The 22,893-nt window shown below is 42.7% G+C and overlaps 1 protein-coding gene across 2 annotated transcripts; it reads left to right on the top strand.

Annotated features, from left to right (window-relative positions):
• Positions 1–206: 206 nt before the first annotated feature.
• LOC114706394 lies at positions 207–13,131 on the top strand. Of its 2 annotated transcripts, none has more exons than XM_028888784.2 (3): positions 207–655; positions 7,017–8,249; positions 11,175–13,131. In XM_028888784.2, exons 2-3 carry the CDS (start codon positions 7,038–7,040, stop codon positions 12,489–12,491), a joined length of 2,529 nt encoding a protein of 842 aa, XP_028744617.1. In that variant the 5' UTR covers positions 207–655; positions 7,017–7,037; the 3' UTR covers positions 12,492–13,131. The 2 variants fall into 2 exon arrangements, with proteins under 2 accessions (XP_028744617.1, XP_037056785.1); XM_037200890.1 differs by lacking the exon at positions 207–655 and adding an exon at positions 680–1,125.
• The last annotated feature ends 9,762 nt before the right edge of the window (positions 13,132–22,893 follow it).

Below are 22,893 nucleotides of genomic sequence, written 5' to 3'. Positions count from 1 at the left end.
CAAACACGTGTCCACTTACATTGTCCACTGGGTGAGAGAAAGAAAATCAACAGAACAGCAGCAAGGGTGTGGGGTTACAGCAATATCTGCAACCATGGCACCCTGGGCTCCCTGGGTCTGAAAGGCAATACTGCCCTGCAATAGATGCCATCATCTGAGCAGAGGGATTGAGATAGGAAGCAGAGTGGTCAGTGCCAGGGAGCACTGACACTGGAGTTGGTTACCAAGGTACCCAAGCACTCAGGAAGCCCTGGAGTTCAACTCAGGCCACTTCAGCAGAGCTCCGCCTCCCTCTCTGAAGGAGGATGTGAAACCTATTCAGCTGATTTGTGTAAAACAGCCTGCAGGTTCAAAGAATAGAAACCAAACCCTACCCACACCAGGGAGGCAGGATCGAAGGCACCACATCCAATCCAGGACGTGAAGAGCAGAGAGCAAAGACTGCACAGCACCATCTGGAAGGAAACCCAGGCAGATCAGCCCTTGCTTACCAGCTGTTCTGATCTCCTAAAACACCAGAACCGGCACTCTTCATCCCATCTGGTTCCAGAACATCCCAGCTTAGAGGATTCCATAGAGAGCTACCCCAGTGACCTTGCTCCCAGAGAAGAGCTGACCTCTCAGGAGGGCCACTCACATCATCACTCCGGAACAGGTATGTGAAGGATTTCTAAGTGCAGCTTGACTAAAAATCCTACTTACTTATGACATGGAAGGTGAACTCCTGGCACCAGGGCAGAGGAGCTTGAATTCTAGTTTATTTCACTCAGGGGTTGTTCACAGTAGGGCCCTTCTCTGTCTTCTGCACCAAAGAGGGACCCCAACCCCCAGTTGAGACAGCAACAATCTTTTCTATCACCTGTACATTCCTGGGTCTGTTGCTCTTCTGATGAGACCTCAAGCTTGGAGAAGGAGGGCAGGCTGTGTGACCAGATTCCTCAGAGTCAATGCTGTGACCTGTTTGGGGTGGGTTTTAGTTGTAACTGTTTGTTGTTTTTATTGTTTTTGTTTTGTTTGAGACTGGACAACTCTGTGTGCCTCTAGCTGATCTAGAACATGAAAATCAGCCTGGCCTCCTACTCAAGGAAATCCATCGACCTCTGACTCCTAGGGCTGAGATTAAAGGTGTGTACCACCACACCCATCTCTACTGTAACTGTTTTATTTACCCCATGGAGATAAACTTCTATGATCAGAACACACACTGGTATCACCTGGTGTACAGTGAATCTGGGAGAAGCCATGAGCTTTACCTGGACCACCTGTGGAATAGAAAGGTGTTTGGGTTGGGTTTTGAAGAGGAAGCTACTAAGTGGCGTTTTTCTCTGGCTCAGATCAACTATTTTATCTGCACCCAGGAAACTATCTCTATGGCAAGGCATAAACTCTTTCAGTGATGACTTTACTGAGGTTGGGGCTTTCTAACCTTTCAGAGAGTAATCCATGCTCAGTACTGACCTGAGGCTCATGCAGAGGTTTATACTATTTTTCTGTAATAAATCAGCACATAAATTTTTCTCTCAAACTTTCCATATGGTGGCCAAATCCAGGATTTTTTTCTTTTTCTTCAGATGTCAAAATTCTTTTTTTTTTGTCATTTAATATGTTTTTTGAGAACTTCATGCATGAACACTACATCCACCTCTCTCCAGGTTCCCTCTCTCTTCCATTCCTTAATTAATGATCTACTCATTAATTATTATCACAACATGTATATACATATGTAATGACAGGAACTTTACCCATTTTCAAAAGTCATTGATCTTTCTGGTTTATGTCAAAGCTAGGCTGGTTTTTATGTCTGAGTTTTTTGATGGAAATTCAGATTAGTTACATGAAACAAGAACCATATAGAGCCTAGCATAGGAAATCTATTCATGAATATCCTTCATTTTCTATTAACTCCTTTGTTTATTGAGTAAGGCACAACCACATTTGTTAAAGTTGACCAAATGGAAGATACCATTTTAGAAGTCAGTGAACATAATATAGTAGACCAAAGTGCACAACTGAGTAGTAAATTCTTTCTTATACTGTTGTGCTTGGAGTGTGCATGTACTTGGGTCCTGAATCAAATGGGTTTCCTATGGTTGGTGTCAATTGGAAGCTGCAAAGATGCTGTTCACAGAATCTGGCCACTTCCACTTTGTATGCTGCATTTTCCAGTTGTCCTTAAGGGGCACTATCTCTCACCATTGAATCACTCAGTGATCCCTTGATTGCCATCCACTCTTGCTCCCTCACTTCTGAACTTGAACTCTCAGATCAGCCACAGGTCTACTAGTAGTTCTCAAGATGCACCGCAGTTCTTCAAGCTCCTCTTTACTCCACCCCTTTTCCATTTGCCCAGCCTACTCCACACACTATTTTTCACCTGACTTAGATATCACTTCCTTTTGAAAATCTTCCATGACTAATGAGACAGGACCATGGCTTTAATTCTGTGCTTTTCGGTGATCACATCCAAACCCTGGTTAAGATGGCAACATTTGTGAGACAAGCCAAGTGGCACATTCAGAGAATCAGAGCGTCTGTCTGAATGTTTTAAGTTTAGTGATAGGTCATTCCTGAAGAAGAGCAACCATTTAGAAATGAAGATGATATTAAAAAAAAAAAAAAGTACTCACAAGGTACTTTTGTTACCATGGTTCTGTAACATAACTTGAAACCAAGTACAGTGATGTCTTCAGCATTTTCCCCACCTCAGGATTGCTTTGCCTGTCTGAGATCTTTTGTACTTTCAAACTGAACTTTAAGATTTTTTTTCTGTTTCTGTGAATGATGGCATTAGGATTTTGATAGGAATTGCATTGAATCTGTAGATTGATTTTGTTAAGACAGTCATTTTCACAACATGAATTCTTGCAGTCTTTAGCATAAGAATTGTCTTTTTAATCTTTTATTGTCTTCCTTTGGGGGGGGGCTTTAAAGTTTTCATTATAGAGTGCTTTTCCTTCCTTGGTTAGTCTTATTCCCAGGTATGTAGTTGAGGAGAAAGGGCTGACTAGTATTAATGAGACTCATTCCCTGGTTTCTTCCTCGGCATATTTGCCATTAATATACATGAAGGCTACCAAGATTTACGTCCATTTTTAACTCTGTCACTTTGCTGAAAGTGATTTCTAGAGTTTCTGGTGAACTCTTTCAGTCTCTTATTATAGAAATGTATTCTCTTCGACGTCTCCTTTTCCTTTATATGTGTTTTGTTTGTTTCTTGGATCTTATTGTCCTAGCTAAGACTTCTAGACTGAATTGGTAAGGTGGAGAAAGAGGAAATCCTTGTCTTGTTGCCATGCTCAGTACATTGGCTTTGAGGTTTTCCCATTTGGTATAGTATTGGCTATAGGTTCACCACATGCAACCTTTATTATGTTGAGGTGTGTTCATTCCATTCCAGATTTCTTCAGGACTCTATCATGAATAGATGTTTGATTTTATCAAATCCAAGGGTTCCTAGGAGAATTGTCGATAGACTGAGCTGTAAGTCCTCCTTCCAGGATCCTTTGCATATCCTTATCTCCTAAAGTCTACCTGATTCTCCTGTGGGCATGAACAGGAACTTAGAATCCAAGTGTGCCTGAACACCTGATATCTTCCTATTTTCTTATAAAAGTATCATCATGTACCATCCAGATGTCATGTGTGCTGGATCTGCTTTCTATAAGACCCATATGTTCAAATTTGGGATGCCCAGGACACAGAAAACGCTCTGTTTAACTAGAATCAAGAGGAGGAGATGAGAGATTTTATCTGCAGATGATGTACTGAGACCTGTTTCTATAATATGACTATTAAGATCCACAGATGTTGGCCATCTGTGGTGGGTTGAAAGAAAATGGTTCCCAAAGGGTGTGACACTCTTAGGAAGTGTGGCCTAGTTGGAGGAAGTATGGTCTTTCTTGAGGAAGTGTGTCACTGTGGGGGCAGGCTTTGAGATCTTTTTCTCAAGCTTCACTAAGTGTGACAGTCAGTTGACTTCCTGTTGCCTGCAAGCTGTAGCACTCTCAGCTCCAGCACCACGTCTGCCTGTGTGCTGCCATGCTCCCTGTCATGATGATAATGGGCTGAACCTCTGAAACTGTAACAACCACCCCTCTCGATTAAATGTGTTCTTTATAAGTGTTGCCATGGTCATGGTGCCTCCTCACAATAGTAAACCCTGACTAAGACACAATCCATCCTACCTTTCCCTCACATAAGATGCTATAGGTAGAATTTCTCATTTCTGGGGAGTTTGGGTCAGGGTTCTCTAGAGGGGCAGAACTGCTACATGAATCTTTATCTGTTAAAAGGGGAGTTAGTGGAGTGGCTAAACAACTGTGATCTGGCTAGTCCAACAGTAGATGTCTCCCGAAGGAAAAGCCAAGAGTCCAGGCAGTTACCAGGCAGTTGTGGCACACACCTTTAATCCCAGCACTTGGGAGGCAGAGCCAGATAGATCTCTGTGAGTTCAAGGCCAGCCTGGTCTACATAGCAAGAAACCCTGTCACGAAACACACACACACACACACACACACACACACACACACACACAAAAAAAAAAAAAAAAAAAAAAAAAAAAAAAAAAAAAGAAAGAAAAAAAAATTCAGGAGTTATTCTGGCCTTGGGGCTGAATGTCACAACTTATCTTCAGTATACATTGGAATCCATAAGAAGTGAGTTCTAATACCAGCAAACGCATGCCTCAGCAGTAAAATAGAAGAACTTGCCAGAGTGAATGATGGCAAGCAGGCAAAGAACAAAAGCTTCCTTCTTCCATGTCCTTTTATGCCAGCTGCCACCAGAAGATGTAGACCAGATTGAAGGTGTATCTTCCCATCTCAAATTATCTAATCACGAAAAATACACAGGTGTTCTCAGCTGCTTGGGTTTCAGTTTATTTCAGATGCAGTCAAATTGACAACCAAGATGAGCCATCACATGTGTATATGAAAAGACAAAACTACAGCACTTAGTTATTTCACTAACTAGTCCTCCAGCAGCTGTACCATTAGAGAAAAAAATACCAAAAGATTTGAGTGAAGGTGTTCTCTGTATAACAGCCCTGGCTGTCCTGGAACTCATTCTGTAGACCAGGCTCACCTCAAACTCACAATCCACATGCTGCTGCTTCCCAAGTGCTGGATTAAAGGCATGTGTCACCACCACCCAGCTAATACTGAAATTCTTAGTTGGCTGAGTTTTTTAATGTATTTTAATCACCAAGCTTCATCATATCTTCTTCATACATGTACTCTATACTCTGTACATACTTCATACTTGTCAATGTACTCTGTCCTCTTCTGTGCCCCTCCCCCCATATGCCTCCATCTCCCCCTTTCCTCCAGTTGGTTCATTTTCATCCTCTAGCTAGTCCTTGATTCTGCTTCCCTCTTACATATAACCTTGCTGCTTGACTGCCCACCTGCCTTAATACCTCTTCAGCCTTTCATGATCCCTTTTAAAGACTGGGGATCTGAAAAACACAGGTACAGACACACATACTTTTAAGGTTAGGTTCAGCCTGTGTAAGAAAATGTGGGATATTTGTCTTGCTGAGGTCTGGAATTTCTTCTCGGAACAATGACTTCCAGTTATACTCACTTTTCTGAAAATGTCATGGTTTCATTTTTCTTCCCAGCTACACACAATCTTATTGTGTCTACATCGTGTTTCCTTTGTCCATTTTTCTGTATACAGATATCTGCACTGACTTGATTTCATGGATGTGCTTGCATCTCTGTGGTCTGTTGACTAAGAGTTCTTCAGATTGAATCGAATGGGATTCCTGGGCCAGTGCTCAACTTTCTTAAGAAAATTCATACTTATTTAGTAGGAGTTGCACCAACTTCTAACACAGAATGGTTCCTCTTCTCTACATTCTCATGAGCATTTGTTGTTGTTGTGAATGTGTTTCATGATGATAGCTATTCTGACTTTGTTCAGATGGAATATCAAAGCAGCTTTAATTTGCTCTTCTCTGATAGCTCAGGCTATTGAAAACATTTTCAAGTATTTATTTAGTGTCTTGATGACTGTCTCTATACTTCATTAGTGCACTAATTGACTGGATTATTTGAGTGTTTACCCTTTCGGGATTTCATTTTTACATTGTCAAAACATCCAGCCTTCCTCCAGTTCTTACATCCTTTTCTCATCTCTTCTGCGTCACACTGAGCCTTGGAGGGGGTGATATAGACTTCCCATTGATGGCTGAGCATTCAGCATCACTTATTCTTAACTCCTTGACTATTGTGACTTACTCTATCATACTCCTACTCACTATAAAGAGCAGCTTCCATGGCCAGTGTAGACAACAGTACTAATTCATGGATGCAAACACAAATATTTAGATAGAAAATTAATGGGCATATCATGCCCATTTCACAAAACAACACTGGCAGCTTCCCCCACCAGAGCCTATGACCACCAAAACCACATGATTTTGATTGGCAAAGCAAAAGTTTTTGAGTACCAAAGAGTGAAAGGAGTCTCTTAAATATCAAAGTCATAGGAAATCCAAGGGAGATATAACAAGGGTTCCTTCATCCTTAAGACCACTTCTTCTTAACGTGAGCAGTTGAATTTGAATAATTACCATTCATGTCAATTGTTAAAGTAAAGCTGAAAACCTGAAACTCAATTTACATGTCATAATATGTCCTTATTTGAAGAGACTGGCAAAGCTTTGTACTTGGGTAACTTCTTTTGCAGACAAAGGTCTTGGTATCATAGCCCAGGCTGACCTCAAACACGAGATCCATAGCAGGACCTCCTTAGTGCAGGTGTTATCGGTTTGAATTTGATCTTGAAGAACTCAAAGTGCTCTAAAGAGGAAAATGGTCAAGGGTAAAGGAGTCTGAGTTGAGCCAAAATTTATATCCAGGCCAGAAGTAAATACAGTTGAGTCCTGAGCATTTAATTAAAGAAGGAAGAGCCCATGTGTAATGTGGGGCCATTACAGAGGCTCTGCTTTCCCATTAGCTAGCTCTGTCTGAACTAATTCTTTGGATTTCCTGGTTCTTTCTTCCTTTTAGCACCATCAACTGCTCCCAGCTATGGGTCAGACATCCTCTTCTACACCCCCTCAGAAGGAGGATCCTGTTTTGACCTCCAGCCTTGACTCCAGTCTTCAAAATTTCAAGATGGAAACCAAAGTCCTGTCTCAGGAATTAACCACCTTGATTGGATCATACCTAGAGGATGGAAACCTTCGGGGAACAGTTTCTGCAATCAGCAATGCTCTGAGTGACATCGAGAAAGCCCCACTGAACATTGCAGTGATGGGGGAGACTGGGGCTGGAAAATCCAGTCTCATCAATGCCCTAAGGGGCGTGGGGCCTGATGAAGAGGGTGCGGCTGCTTCCACTGGAGTGACATGTACAACCACTGAGAGGACATCATACCCATACTCAAAGTTTCCCAGTGTGACACTATGGGACCTGCCTGGCATTGGGTCCACTGCCTTCCAACCACATGATTATCTAAAGAAAATCAAGTTTGAAGAGTATGACTTCTTCATTATTGTCTCTTCTAGACGCTTTAAACATAATGATGCAGAACTAGCCAAAGCCATTGTGCAAGTGAATAGGAATTTCTATTTTGTACGAACCCACACAGATCATGATCTAATGGCTCAAAAACAGTGTAGTCCTCAGAGATTTAATAGAGAGAACGTCTTAAAACAGATACGAAATTCCATTTCAAGTATACTTAAGGAAGTTACCCAGCAGGAGCCTCCAGTCTTCTTAGTTTCTAACTTTGATGTGTCTGACTTTGACTTCCCAAAGCTGGAGACCACCCTTCTGAGGGAGCTCCCAGCCCACAAACGCCACCTCTTCATGCTCACTTTGCCAACTGTTGCTCATTCCACCATAGACCAGAAGAGGGATGCACTGAAACAGAAGGTCTGGAAGGAATCACTAATGCCAAGAGCATGGGCCACCATACCATTTATGGGCTTGACCAAAAATGACATAGAGAAGTTGGAAGAGACTTTGAACTTCTGCAGATCTTCCTTTGGCCTGGATGAGGCATCCCTGGAGAACATTGCTGAGGATTTGCAGGTGCCACTGGAGGAACTCAAAGCGAATATTAAGTCTCCACATCTGTTCTCAGAAGAGCAGGGTAAATCATTAACAGATAAACTATTAGAGTACATTAGCCGTCCTTACTTTTCAAAGGCTTTCCACTTGCAAAATTACTTCATTGACACTGTGGCAAATGATGTTAAAAGTCTCCTTAGCAAAGAAGAGCTTTTTATGGAGAAGGTAAGTTCAATTCAATTCTAACACCTCTCATATTGGGAGGAGTCAATGGGGAAAAATAGGGTTTTCGGTTATTCCAGGAAGTGCCTTGCTATCTCACTGTGTTGAAATGACTCTGATGAATTTTGTCAAATCCATTTTCTGCACCTGTTGAGATCTTATGGTCTCTCTGATTGAGACTGTTACATGATGCACTCTTAAGGCTTTTCATTATAAATTGTCTCATTACTGAAGTGTTTATTTCCTTTGTTTTTAAGAAGTATTTCCATTAGATGAAATCCTCCTTTCAGTCTGCTTTTGTTTCCTATGCTTTGGGGACTATGTGGAAAAATCTGATGAAGTTTTTCATACTCATTTCCCTTTAGGAGCTTCAAATTTTCATCTTATATTAAGCTCTTTGGCCTGTTTTGAGTTGGTTTTTGGGTCAAGTTTTAGTTTTGCCTGGAGTCCAGTTTGCCCAGTTCCATTTGTCAACAATGTGTCCTTTGTGCAGTATTAGTTTTTGAAGGCTTACTGAGATGTTGATTGACTGTGGATGCACTCAGTCAACTGTACAGGTTTGGAGACATTTCTGGGTCTTCTCTTCTGGTCTGTTGGTTGGTCTATGGCCTGTTTTCATGCCACTGCCATACTGTTCACCGTGGCTCTGTACTATGCCTTGAAATCACATATTATGATGCCTCCTAGCCCTGTTCTTTTTGATCCATATTGTTTGGGCTATTTGCAATCTTTTGTGTTTCCATGTGAATTTTATAATTCCACAGTCTATTTCTATTTTAAATGACACTGATGCTATAGATGAGATTGTGTTAAGTCTGTAGATCACTATGTGAAGTACAGACACTTAGACAACATTAATGTTTATAAGCTATAAACATGGGAATCTTAGCATCGTTTGTAGCTTTCTTTGAGATTTCTTTCATCGGTGTTTTATGAGCATTGTTCCATGCTTTCCATTTCCTTGGTAAATTATTAAAATTTTGTTGCTTCCTTCCTTTACTTTCCTTTCCTTCCTTCTATTTTTTCTTCCTTTTGTTTCTTCCTTCCTTCTCTCCTCTTCTCCTTGACTTCCTATCTGCTGTATGTGTGTGTAATTGTGTCTATTAAAAATGGACTTTCAAGGTCTTTCACAATGTCACACTTCTGACTTTCTAAAGCAAATCTTATGTTTCTGTTCTAATTTCATTCATCAGTATTCTCTTGGATCTCGTTGAGTGTTTGTTATTATTATATTCTAAGTTCATCTACAACATGGTAGGTTATATTATGGCATTTCCACACAAGTGTGCCATTATACATTCTCATTCATTCTTCTGTGTCTGATCTCTACCCTGTCTCTCCTGCCTTAAGACTCTCTCTCTCTTCCTGTGTTTCCTCTCTGTTCCTGCTCTGCTCCTGCCCTCTCCCTTTCTCTCCAGGCCTGGTTTCTTTTTAATAGAGCTCTTTCTAACTCTGGGGGAAAAAAAGAATTGACTCTCTCTCAGAGAAGGAGTTTGATGGGAATACATTTCTTCAGGGTTCTTTTTTTTTTTTTTTTTTTTTTTTTTTGGTTTTTCGAGACAGGGTTTCTCTGTGTAGCTTTGCGCCTTTCCTGGAGCTCACTTGGTAGCCCAGGCTGGCCTCGAACTCACAGAGATCCGCCTGGCTCTGCCTCCCGAGTGCTGGGATTAAAGGCATGTGCCACCACCGCCCAGCTTCTTCAGGGTTCTTAACTTTAAAAAAATAGGGACACATTTTTTCAGTGTCTTTCTTAATGTCTCTTTCTTTCTTCCTTCCTTCTTTCCTTCCTTCCTATCTCTCTCTCCTTCCTTCATTCCTCTCTCCTTGTCTCTTTCTCCTTCCTTCCTTCCTTTCTTCTTTTTTTCTTTCGTTTTTTTTTTTCTTCCACTTTCTCTTTTTGTATCCAGTTGGGATTTTTTATTTTTGTTGGTTATTTGGTTGAGGTTTACAGACTGAACACTAGAAAGCAGGGACACATGGGGATTTGCTTACCACGGAGTCTGCTTACCACTGAGACCATCCCCTACCTCCCCTGTTGAAAAATGAGGGATAACATAGATGCATATCTACTTTCAAATGATTTTTTTATTTATCTATTTTTTAAGTTTTTAAACAAGCACATGCTGCATGTTAAGAATACACCCATTAGTCCCTTTGTCCCTAGGAAACAGTTTCACTTCCAATTTCATCTCATATATATGTATATAATTTACGTATCTACATAAAATCTAAACCCCATGAATTAGAAATCATATTTGTCTTTCTGAGACTGGCCTAACTGACTTAATAGGATTATCTCCAGTTTCACCCACTTTCCTATAAATGACATAATTTGTCTTCTTTAAGTAAAACAAAGTCCATTACGCACAGATAATAATATGTCCAACCCTCTGTGGGACATGGAATGAATATTGTCCACTCCCCACCTCATGGTCCTTCTCCCTTTATTCACAGACTTCACAAGAGAAACTAGAAAGGCTGTGCTAAGAGACCAGAGGTCATGAGGGCTAAGAAGCAATGCTTGAAAGCATTCACATGAGGTAGAGAGCCTTTCCATGAGAGATGTTGTCTGAGGTTTTTGATATACTGATCTATGCCCTTAGGGTTTTTTTTTTAATTTTGAAAAGAGTAAACAGAATTTAAAAGAATTTTAAATAAGAAATAAACACCAGGGTAGGAGACTGTGTGGAATAATCGGACCTCGAATGGGACAGCAAAGAATAAGGGAAGCCCTGGGAGAAGTAGAGCCTGAGCAAGAGGGCATTGGACACGCAGGCCAGAAATCTAGCCAGCAGCCAGGAACAGAGGGGAAGGCGCTTCTGCCTCTACAGAAACAGAAGATGAAGTCCTGCTTTACTGTAGCACAAATCCTAGGCTATGCTCTGCTGTACTAATAATCACAATGTCTTTCTCTTCTCCTTTATTCAGCCTCTTCTACTGCAAACAGCTACAGGCAAGCCTTCCAGAACCTCTGCTCCAATGGCTCAGCTTTTGGCATTCAGCTTTGAAAATTTTTTTAAGAATTTCAAGAAGGAAAACAAAATCCTCTCTGAGGAAACCATCACCTTGATTGAATCCCACCTGGAGAATAAGAACCTTCCAGGAGCAGCTTCTGTGATCAGCGATGCTCTGAGAAACATCAACACAGCCCCGCTGAACATTGCGGTGACGGGAGAAACAGGGGTGGGCAAATCCAGCTTCATCAATGCCCTGAGGGGAGTGAGGGATGAAGAAGAAGGTGCAGCCCCCACAGGGGTGGTAGAGACAACCATGAAGAGAACTCCATACCCACACCCAAAGCTTCCCACAGTGACAATCTGGGACCTGCCTGGCATTGGGTCCACTATCTTCCCACCACAAAACTACCTAACTGAAATGAAGTTTGGTGAGTATGACTTCTTGATTATCATCTCAGCTACACGCTTCAAAGACATTGATGCACATCTGGCCAAAGCCAGCACCAAGATGAATACCAAGTTCTACTTTGTCCGCACCAAGATAGATCATGACATACATAATGAAGTCAGGAGTAAACCTAAGACTTTCAATAGAGACAGTGTCTTAAAGAAAATCAGAGAAAACTGTTCAAAACATCTCCAGGAGGCTCTCTCCAGTGAGCCTCCAGTCTTCTTGGTCTCTAACTTTGATAAGTCTGACTTTGATTTCCCGGAGCTGGAGACCACCTTACTGAGCGAGCTCCCAGCCCACAAGCGCCACATCTTCATGATGTCCCTGCACAGTGTTACAGAGACTGCCATTGACCGGAAGAGGGATTTCCTGAAACAGAAGATCTGGCTGGAGGCCTTGAAGGCTGGAGCATGGGCCACCATTTCATTTGGGGGCTTGATCAGAGATAAAACACAGAAAGTAGAGGAGACCTTGGATCTCTACAGGTCTTACTTTGGGCTAGATGATGCCTCACTGGAGAATATTGCCAAGGATTTTAATGTGTCTGTGAATGAAATCAGGGCACAACTTAAGTCCCTCCAATTGCTAACAAGGACCACAGACATGTCCTTCGAGGAAAAATTATTGAAATATATTGAATATATTTCCTCCATTACTGGGGGGCCACTGGCCACAGGCCTTTACTTTAGAAAGACTTACTATTTGAAAAGTCTCTTCATTGATACCGTGTCAAGTGATGCCAAGACTCTTCTCAATAAGGAGGAGTTTTTATCACAGAAGCTGGGGTCATGTGTGTCTGATGCCCCAGAGTACTGGGAAGCAGCTATGGAGCTATGAGGCATGTACCTTCTAGCTGACTTTGGGCACTGACTTACAGCCTACTTTGAAGTAGTAATCATTTTCAGTGAAAGACCAGAGGATTCACCGTCCCTTTCCTCTTTCAGAGACAGACTGTCACTGCAGCAAGTGGAAGAAGAGTCATCAACAGTGTAAAAACACATGAGAAAGGCTGTCTCCCATTAAAAAACCATGTGTGAGAATATATGGTAGTAAACATATGACTTACAATATCTTTGTCCAATTAAACTTGGATCTTTTGACTCACGGAGATTCTCCAGGCATTGCCACACTCTCGTACGATGAAGAACTTAGTTTCCTGCCTTGGTGGATATCTTTTGATGTTTATGAAGTACAGGAGGCTGGTTCCCAGCACACATCTCCACATGAAGTGGTATCTCCTGGACACGAGAGACACATGGTAGATAAGATTATGACCATTGTTCATTCTCCCTCCAGATGGACTCAAGAGATACATGGTAGATGGGACTGTGACCACTGCCCATGATCCCTCCAGGTAACACCTGCATGGGTGAACACATCCACAGATCCTCTCAATTGTTGAAAACAAAGATATTTTATTCTGTGGTGGTATTCTAATTGTACTGAAATGTGATTTTGAATGTATGTTAATAAATAAAGTTCCCGGGGGTCAGAGCTATTAGAGCCATAGACAGAGTGTGGCGGTGGTGGCACACACCTTTAATCCCATAGATCTCTGTGTGTTCAGGGGTACAGCCAGCATTGGAGACATATGCCTTTAAGACCTAGAGGGCTGTACATACAGATGGTGACGAGGCAGTCACGTGTTTGGGTTTACAACCAATGAGAAGGCAGAACAAAAATACTATGAAAAGACGTACACACAGGAAGTAGCTCTCTTTCGGGAAGCTAGGACCACGGCAGGAGGAAGGGTGAGATTTTAGCTCTGAGCTCTGATCTCTTGGCTTTCTCTTTTACATTGGTTCTGTGTTTCTTATTTAATAAGACGGTTGGTTACCTCTACATTATTCCATATCCTTCATAAGTCAACCTGAATGAGTTCAAATTTCAGGTTGTAGGCAGCACAAGTGATGATTAAATTGTCTTTCCTTGTGGTAAGATCACTCCAAAACACTACCTTACTCTTTCATGTCCAGTGGGGGTGCTGGTACTTTCCTTCATTTGAGAGGGGTCAGCATGTGGAGCTGTAGACAGCTTATTTGTCCACAGCATCCTATTGAGAACTGGTATCACTTTTGGACATCTAATATCACTCTTTGCTAAAATTCCAGTGTTGCTTTCTGTATGTATAGCTGCCCTTCTAGAAGGTGGATAAAGAGTCATGCATGGGATTCCATGTGCAGAAAGCAAGCATGGACATTTTAGCTCTGCCTTGGGGTTCTTCAGAGAACAGGAAGCAATATATCATACCCATATCTCCTTATAATTATATCTGGATCTATATAGTATTTGTATTAATTCCTTTTATGTCACAGTGTCCTAAACACCTGACAGAAACTAATTAAGAGAAGAAAGATTTAATCTGCCTCACATTTTGGAGACATGTGCTCTGTCATATGGAAGGGGCCTGGTGAGAGAAAGAACTCGCTGTAGAAGGCTGGGAGTGAGGTGGCAGAAAGAGCTAGGTGACAACAAGGGGCAGGAGTAACAAGTCCTGGCCTGGTGAACTAACACCTAAAGGCTCAGCCACATTTACAACTGTTATGCCATGCTGGGGACCAGGTGTTTAACACAAGAGCATGTGGTGGTCTTCAAACCACAGCACTGTCCTTCCATAACTTATCATGTCTCTCTCCATGACAACTTTTATCAAGGAAAACATTTTATTAGGGCTAGGTTACATTTCAGAGGTTTAATCTGTGTCATCATGGTGGGTGACATGCAGACAGACATGATACTAGAGAAGGAGCTAGGAGTTCTGCACCTTGATCCAGAGGAGCAGAAGGGATCTATGTCCCACGATGGGCATAACTTGAGAATAGGAGACCTCAGAGCCTCCCCACCACAGTGACACACTTCCTCCAACAAGGACATACCTCCTAATAGTGCCACTCCCTAGGGGGGGCATTTATTTCAAACTACCACTGGTACCATCACCTGGACAAGGTGATAAATCCTAACCCACTTTATACCAGCATATATATATTTACATACTTATAGTTGCAATTGTACTTATTTGTAGATACAGTATGAAAATGTGACTCAAATAAGCAATACATAATTATCAAATCTTGATGGCTCAACAGCTAAAAACACTGACTGCTTTCCAGAGGACCTGGTTTTAATTCCCAGCATCCACATTGCAACTCATAACTGTCTGTAATACCAACTCCAGGGGATCCAACACCTTCACACAGACACACATGTAGGCAAAACACCAATGCACATCAAATAAAAATAAATATATCATTTTGTGAAAAACTGTGGGGTCAGATTTCCATATTCTTAGGCATATTAGAATTATTGTTACTAACGGATAATTGCCACTATTAATACGTACATTTATACAGTAGATACTGACCAATTGAGGATACATTTATCATTTTACTGTCCTTGCCCAGTCTCTGGGGCATCTGAGTGTCTCTGTTGTGCTCATTCATAAAGAGCATCACAGGTTATTTTAAAGAAGAATCTCTGTGCTGTGTTGCAGCACACCGCAACCTACTCCTTCTGTTTAACCCTTTTGGGACCTGTTATCCAAACTCTCTCTGCTCCTCTCTTCACCTTTCCAGCTTCTAGGAATCACTATTCTACAGTCACATCAACCACTGGAGTGTACCACTGCAGGTGAGTAACATTCATAAGTAATTTCTTATCTTTCTGACTCATTGTCCTCTGTGACACCATCTATTGAGCAGTCTGTTCCTGGTGACCACTTACCTGCCTCTGTGTCATGAACACCCAGGGCCCAGTCTCACCCATACTTTAATCTATTTCTGTGTGCTTCAACACTAATAGTGACAGTGGGAAGCCCTTACCATAGTGTAAGTAGCACAAGAAGCCATCAGCAGAGAAGTCCATTATGAACAGGAGGCTTTTGTCATGTACATGGGAAGTGTTTCTATACATTGCAGGGTTGTGTGTGATGGTTTATATCAATTTTCAACTTGACAGGACCTAGAGTTGCCTTGGAGACAAATCTCTGGGAATGTCTGTAAGATACTATCTGATTAAGTTAATCAAGATGGGAAGACCCGCCATAAATGTGGGCAGCACCATTCCCTAGGCCAGAGCCTTGGACGGCATAAAATGGAGAAAGCCCTTGAGCGCCAGCCTTCATCTCTCTCTGCTCCCTGACTGCAGGTGCCATGTGATCAGCTGTCTCCCCCATCACAACGGACAGTAGCCTTGAACTGTGAACCTGAATAAACTCCTTTCCTCTTAAATTGTTTTTGCCAGGGTATTTTATCACAGTAACAGGAAAACTAATACAAGTAACTGTATGGTTAGGCAGTGATGGCACACACCTTTAATCACAGCACTCAGGAGACAAAAACAGGAGGATCTCTGTGAGTTCAAGGCTAGCCTGGTCTACAGAGAAAGTTCTAAGATATCCAAGGCTACATAGAAAAATCCTGTCTTTGGATTTCTAGTGCTGTGAAGAGACACCATGACCAAGAAAACTCTTATAAAAGAAACATTTAATTGGGAAGCTTTATTACAGTTTCAGAAGTTCAGCCCATTATTATCATGGGCTTTTTCTCCTCAAATTTTACATTTTGTAATTTACTCTGCTCAGATTGCTCCTTTTCATTATAAATCTTCATTAGAGTTAACACTAATAACTACATGAATGAGTCCATACTAGGCTATTTTGAGAATTTTTCTGCCAATGGAATTAATCCAAAAGTCTGAACTTCAACCTCAGGCAGACTCTTTGGACAAGGGCAAAAGGCAGCCACTTTCTTCACCAAAATATCACAAGCACAATCTACTAAGGCAACATACTAAAATTCTTCTCCTCTGTAGCCTCATGAGCAAACTCCCAGAGTTCATCAAATCACATTCAACACCACTGTCTTCCATGCTCATACTAGTGTGGCCCATTAAGCAGTACTTAAAGCATTCAACTACTTTTCTAACCCACAGTCCCAAGGTTCGTATTCCTGCAAACAAAAACATGGTCTGGCCCATCACAGCAATACCCCTCTCCTGGTACCAAATTCTGTCTGAGTTAGGACTTCTTTGCTCTGAAGAGACACCTGACCACAGCAACTCTTATAAAGGAAAGATTTAATTGGGGTAGCTCAAGGTTTCAGAAATTCTGTCCATTATCATCCAGGGATCATGGTAGCATGCAGGCAGACATGGTACTAGAGAACTAGCTGAGAGTCCTACATTGCAGGAAACAGGAAATGTTCTGAAAGTCATAGTGAGAGAAACTTGAGCAAAAGAGACCTCGAAGACGACCTCCACAGTGACACACTTCTTCTAATGGTGCCACACCTTCTCCAACAAGCCACACTTCCTAATAGTGCCACTCCCTATGAGCTTATGGAGTACAATTACTTCAAACTACCACAAACCTTATCTCAAAAAAAAACCAAAAAACAAGTAACTGCCCATTGTTTATCAACAATGAGCTTCTACCAATTCAACTTATGGTGTATTTCAAATGTCCAGTCTATATATACTATGTGTGGTAGTCATATGTGGTATGTGTGGTAAGTATGGAGTGGATAAGCATGAATCCTTTCTGCAGTTTGTTGAATCATCAAAATGCTGTACTAAGTGATAAATGCTTAAAACTGTACAAGGAAACCACTGTTTGAACACAAAAGGAAAAAACTCATAGGAAGACAGTCCTCATGGACATTCCATACCCAGATAACAGAGGAATACCTGAACTGCACGTTTTGCAGCTGTGTGCCTTAAACTCTATGTCTACAGTGAATGAACAACTAGACAGGACAATCTCACTGTCAAAGCAGGACATCAGAAACTTCAGTCCCAAGTATGCACACAGCAGGAAAGGATGCCAAGGTCTGTCTGCACGTTTAACCTCATCCTAAGCAGCAAAGGATTTTTTTTTCCCATCAGTCCAGCAATGTACGGAAAACAAACATGCAGGAAGCTGTGGGAAATCTAAGGCCAGCTCTAGTGTCTGCAGATGGCATGGGGTGTATGTGTCCATGCAAGGAGATTTAGGAGCTTGAGAGACTATGCCCTGGAGTACATTGAGCCCCTCCATTGACTTATGGATTCTGTGAGAGGGAAAATCCATTTTCTTTAAAGGCAGGCATGACTCCTGGTATGAAAAAAAGTAGCCCCACCCTCATGGGCAGCACAAATTGGACTCTGGATTATAATTTATAAAAAAGAAAAAAGGGGCTGGAGAGATGGCTCAGCCATTAAAGGCTAGGCTCACAACCAAAAATATAAAAAAGAAAAAAGAGGACATGAAGTTGGAAGGAAATATGGGATGTAGGAGTGGGCCTAGGCGAAGTCAGGGGAAGATTGGAAGTGAATATGATCAAACTGCATTCTGTGCATGTATAAAATACTCAAAGAATTAATAAAAATTATACCTTCTAAAATATTATGGAGACAGAGGAAAGGAGGGGACAAAATAGCTTTGTTTTAAGAAGGACAGACAAACCTGTTTGTGACCCTTTGGTTCTTTCTTCCTGACTGGAGCTGGCTCTCTGGCCCTATCTGCTTATAAAGAGGGAGCTTATCTTCTTGGAGATTTTTTCCAAAAAATCAGGCCCAGGCTTCCCTTCCCTCAGCTTGGGGCATAGCTATGAATGCTGTGAAAGGAAGCAGATTGGTTTCAGAAATGATTTATTACAGAAACCTTCCTCCTGCACTGGTGAGGTATGTAACAGGAGGGGCTGGAGAGATGGCTCCATGCTTAAGAGCACTAGCTGTTCTTCCAGAGGATGCAGGTTCGATTCCAAGCACCCACAAGCTGGTCTGATTTGGTCTTCTGTTGTTCCCAGTCATTTCAAGTCTTGTTCATGCCAGGGGGTGGATGCTGCAATCCCCTAGGTGATTTCCAGTTATACGGAATAAACAAAGACAGACAGACAGAAACAAAGACAGACAGGTGGAAAGAAAAGGGCAGGCTCAGGACTAAGGAAAGTCAGTGTGAGGACCCTTTTTATTTTATTTTACAATATAATTTAATTCTACATATCAGCCAAGGATCCCCTTGTTTGAAACTGGTTTGCAGGTGCTTGTGCCTACCCTCAGCCCTTTCCTGCTTGAGTGGGAGGAAGCCAGGCACAGAGAAACAGGTGATGTTGCAGCATAAGAGAGAGGAGATCGGGCAATGGGATCAGGCAGAATGTGTGCTCAGGTCTCCAGAGCAAGATGCTGGCAGTTCAGGGCTGCATGAGACACCTAGCTCCTATACTGTCCAACTGCCCCAGCCAGCAGGGCTTCAACGGGTTCTCGACCACCCTAAGGACGGAATGATAGGGACAGGAGACACAAAGGAATACACCAAGACAAGATTCTGATCAAGGGGCAACTTTATTTTTCTCCAGGAGGGTTTATATAGTTCCTGCAGGGTAGGGGGAGCAAGAAGCTGTTATCTGCATAGGGTGGGGCAAGCTAACAGGATGTTTATGCTAGACGCTGGCAGTTCATGGCTGTATGAGACACCTAGCTCCTATCCTGCCCAACCTGTCTCCTTCCAGAGTAGGACTCAGACTCAGCTCTGCCCTCCACTCCTGCTCCTCTTTATTCAGGTTTGCAGGGAGAACTTCCGGTAATTACAGAAGAGCAGAGGAAATGACAGAGCTGCCTGACCTTCTGAAAGAAACATGGCTCCTTGGGCCCTGCCCCTACTTTTCCTGGAAGACCCCCCACCCACTCCACGTTTTCATCTCGGGAATACCATGAGTGTGTTATTCCTGCTATGACATGTGAACACACCCAGTCCCTGGCTCCCTCCAGAAGTCAACCATTAACCAAAGGATTCCAAGCCCTTAGGAAACGAAGTTCCCCCTCCTACCCCAGCTCGGCACCTCTTCCCACTAAGACACCTGGGTACTAACAGGAGACCACTTCTCAGCGTTCTTGATGGAATCATCTCCCTATGAAGACGGTGAAGTGGGAGGAAGCAGGTGTGAGACAGGAACCTGTGACAGGGAGCAGCCTCGGTGACTGTGTGCAACCATCTGAGGGCCAGAATGGCTCTGGGAGTCAGGATTGCCCAGAGTAAGATGAAAAACACTGGGTGGACAGGGTACAGGTGGGGATTTACACAGTCAGAGCCAGGAAGGCCAGACCCTTTGGCCAAACTGTGATCATCTCTGTGCAGATTATGCAAAGTCTGGAATTCAGCTAAGACCCTCTGAGAAGGATGGAGAACTGGCTGAATATGCAAACAAGGTCCAAATATAGGAACCAAACCAGCCTTCACTGCAGCCTCCACCCTACAGGGTCTGGGCAGGAAGAACTGAGGGGTAGAAATCATAGAACAGAGGACAGGGTCTTTCAGTGGACCCGATCTGGAAGGAAACCCAGGAAGATCAGAGCACTCTCAGCTTCAACTCTGTCTGGGGCTCTGAGCATCCTAGAAGGATCTCAAAACTTCACACCTCACCCCTTCCTTTCCTCAGTCTGGATAAGAGTCCTTGGAGGATCTTTCGTCAAGCCCTCCCTGAACTCAAGCTATTTCCTTAGAGAGAGAGACAGAGGAGACACTTCAAGAGGAAAGTGGCATCTAGCCACAGTCATTCCATAGCAGGTAAGTGGAGGGCCTCTCTTACTTTTCCTATTCATTTCTCTGACAAAGACAACTTCAAATCAAGGGTGTATTTTTGTTTGTGGTATATGAAGAGTTACCATCTGTCTTAGTTACTTAGATATTGCTCTGATAAAACACCATGACCAAGCAACTTGGAAAAGAAAGCATTTGATTGGGGGCTTATACCCACAAGCAGCTGGCACAGAGAGCTAACTGGAAATGGCATGGACTTTTGAAACTTCAGGGCCACCCCCAGGGACATGCCCCCGCAACAAGGTCACACCTTCTAATCCTTCCCAAACATCTCACCAACTGTATTCAAAGTGTTCAGACCTATGAGCCTATGGGAACCATTCTCATTCAAATCATCACATAGTCCATGGTGGCAACAAGGTATGAAAGCAGAACTATGAGACAGTTGGTCACATCACATTGCAGAAACAGAGCAACAAATCCTAATGCTGGTGATTTGATCTCATCTCTGCCCTCTGTGCAGGAAATGGTGCCACCCCCAGTCAGGGTGGGTCTTCCTACCACCACTAAACTGCCCTAGAAATACACCCACAGATACAACCAGAAGTTGGCTCTCTATATCATTTTTAAGCCAATAAAATGACAGTAGAGACTAACCATTACAACCCTGTTCATGAGCTAACATGAAATTGGACTCCTGACACCAGGACAGGAGAGCTGGAGGTCTGGTTTACCCCACACAGGGAGTTCACCTCAGGGCCCCTTTCTGATGCTTTTCTTTTTAAAGATGTATTTAGGTTTTTTTTCTGTCAATGAGTGTTTTCCTCCTGTGTGTATGTACACCATATGCATACCTTATGCCCACAGAGGGCATCAGATCCTCGGGGATGGGAATTAAGGAAGGTTGTGAGGCACCATGTGGGTGCTGGGCATTGAACCTGGGTCCTCTGCAGAGCAACAAATGCTCCTATCTCTGAGCCACTCTCCTTCCTTCTGATGGTCTTCTGCAGCAGCTAGCAGACATTATTTTCTGCTTAAACTCATCCGACACAACAGTGAGGAGATGAACATCCCTTTTGTCTGCCTACTCATACTTCCTGGCTCCTCTGACGGGGCTCAAGTTTGGGAGAAAGGGAGTAGAATGTGCTACTCAGATCTAAGGGAATCTCTACTGTAACCTCCTCATTTTCCTAGAGGGTAAAACCCCCACTGTCAGAACCACCCACAGACACTACCTAGGTTTCCCTGATAGTATGAGAACTCATGAGCCTGTCACCTACATGACCCCCCACCTACACTACCCATGGAACAGGAATCTCAAGATAGGGGTGAGAGGCTGTTTGTGTGCCCTTCCCAGTCTGACTCAGCTCAAGTATTTTATCTGCATTGAGAAGCCAACTCCACAGTCAGGCACAGAATCATTCCTTTTACATTACGGTAATGCAGTGAGAGCTTTTCAAAATTCCCTTTTTTCTACTTTCCCAATTCGTGCCCTGTGTGCCCCTGACATTGTCAGTCATGAGGAAGCATATCAAGTCTTTCTGGAATAAATCAACTGCCTTTTCCTTTGCTTGACAAACCAGAAATGATGACCCAGAAGACATCCCAGCTCCAACTGCGGATGGAGGATAATACTATTGCAGGATAGAGAGCTAAACAAATCAATCTCTGGCTACCCAGCCTCAGCTGATCTCCACCCCACTACCAAAACCCAAAGCAGCATTGTCGAATTGCCCCATGACCAGTGCGTCTAAGTCTCTGGATGGAAGGATATTCCAAAGATAGTGAGGGGCCAGGGGACTCCAGGCATCAGAGCTCAAGTGGTAACAAAGCACTCTTGGTTTTTATTATTACAGCAAAATAGGAAGTGACATTTGTAAGTGGCTTGAGCAAATTCAAGGACATTGAGGGAAAACACCTAGTGTTATGTCTTGTCTTTGGTCTTGTGAGAAGAGACAAAAACATCCCTCCCAAGCCTTTGCCTTTCCCACAGACATAATGTGGGCAATGCCAGAACATTAGACTGTCCATTAGAATGTGCACTTACTCTTCATGTCCTTTCTCTCAAGGGCGTTCACTTGTCATGGTTCGTGAAACTCTTTTAGTAGAAGGCCTTGTTCAAAGAACATTCTGTACTCTGCCCCACCCATAGTTCACAATAAGTTTACAGCTTTATTACACAAGCTCCCATACAACATTGTTAGGTTTAGCAAATGAGTGAAGATGGCCAGTCCTACAACAAGACTGTGGGGCTGTGGAGGTGGCTCCATGGCAGAGAACTTATCTAGCATGTATGAGGCTATGGAATCTAACCTCAGCCCATAACCACCACAACAACAAAACCTCTAAAAACAAAACAAAAGAATATAGTGGAATCTAAGGAAAGATAATACCATAATGAGTAAACCATGATTTATTGCTTGGAACATGGAATGAGGCAGTCTTAAGATGGCCATAAATGACTGAAGAAAGAGAAAATTTAATATGAGCACTCTGGATTTTGAAAGACAGAAACAGAAATGGCTGGAAGCCTCACGAGGCCACCACTCACTCTCTTATCCCATTATCATTCCATACAGGGTCACACAGAACTCAACCGCTGCACAACTCATCGTACTCTAGTTTAGAGCTCATGTCTATCTTAGAATGACTGCCACACCTGAATTTTCTGGACGTCCTGACTTATAATTATGGCCCTGAGAACAAGGGAGAGTATGGACTTTCAAA

Source organism: Peromyscus leucopus, chromosome 8b (genome assembly GCF_004664715.2).
Source record: "Peromyscus leucopus breed LL Stock chromosome 8b, UCI_PerLeu_2.1, whole genome shotgun sequence".
Classification (NCBI taxonomy): Eukaryota; Metazoa; Chordata; class Mammalia; order Rodentia; family Cricetidae; genus Peromyscus; species Peromyscus leucopus.
The sequence above is the reverse complement of the archived record's forward strand: the minus strand, read 5'-3'. Positions and strand labels throughout refer to the sequence as shown.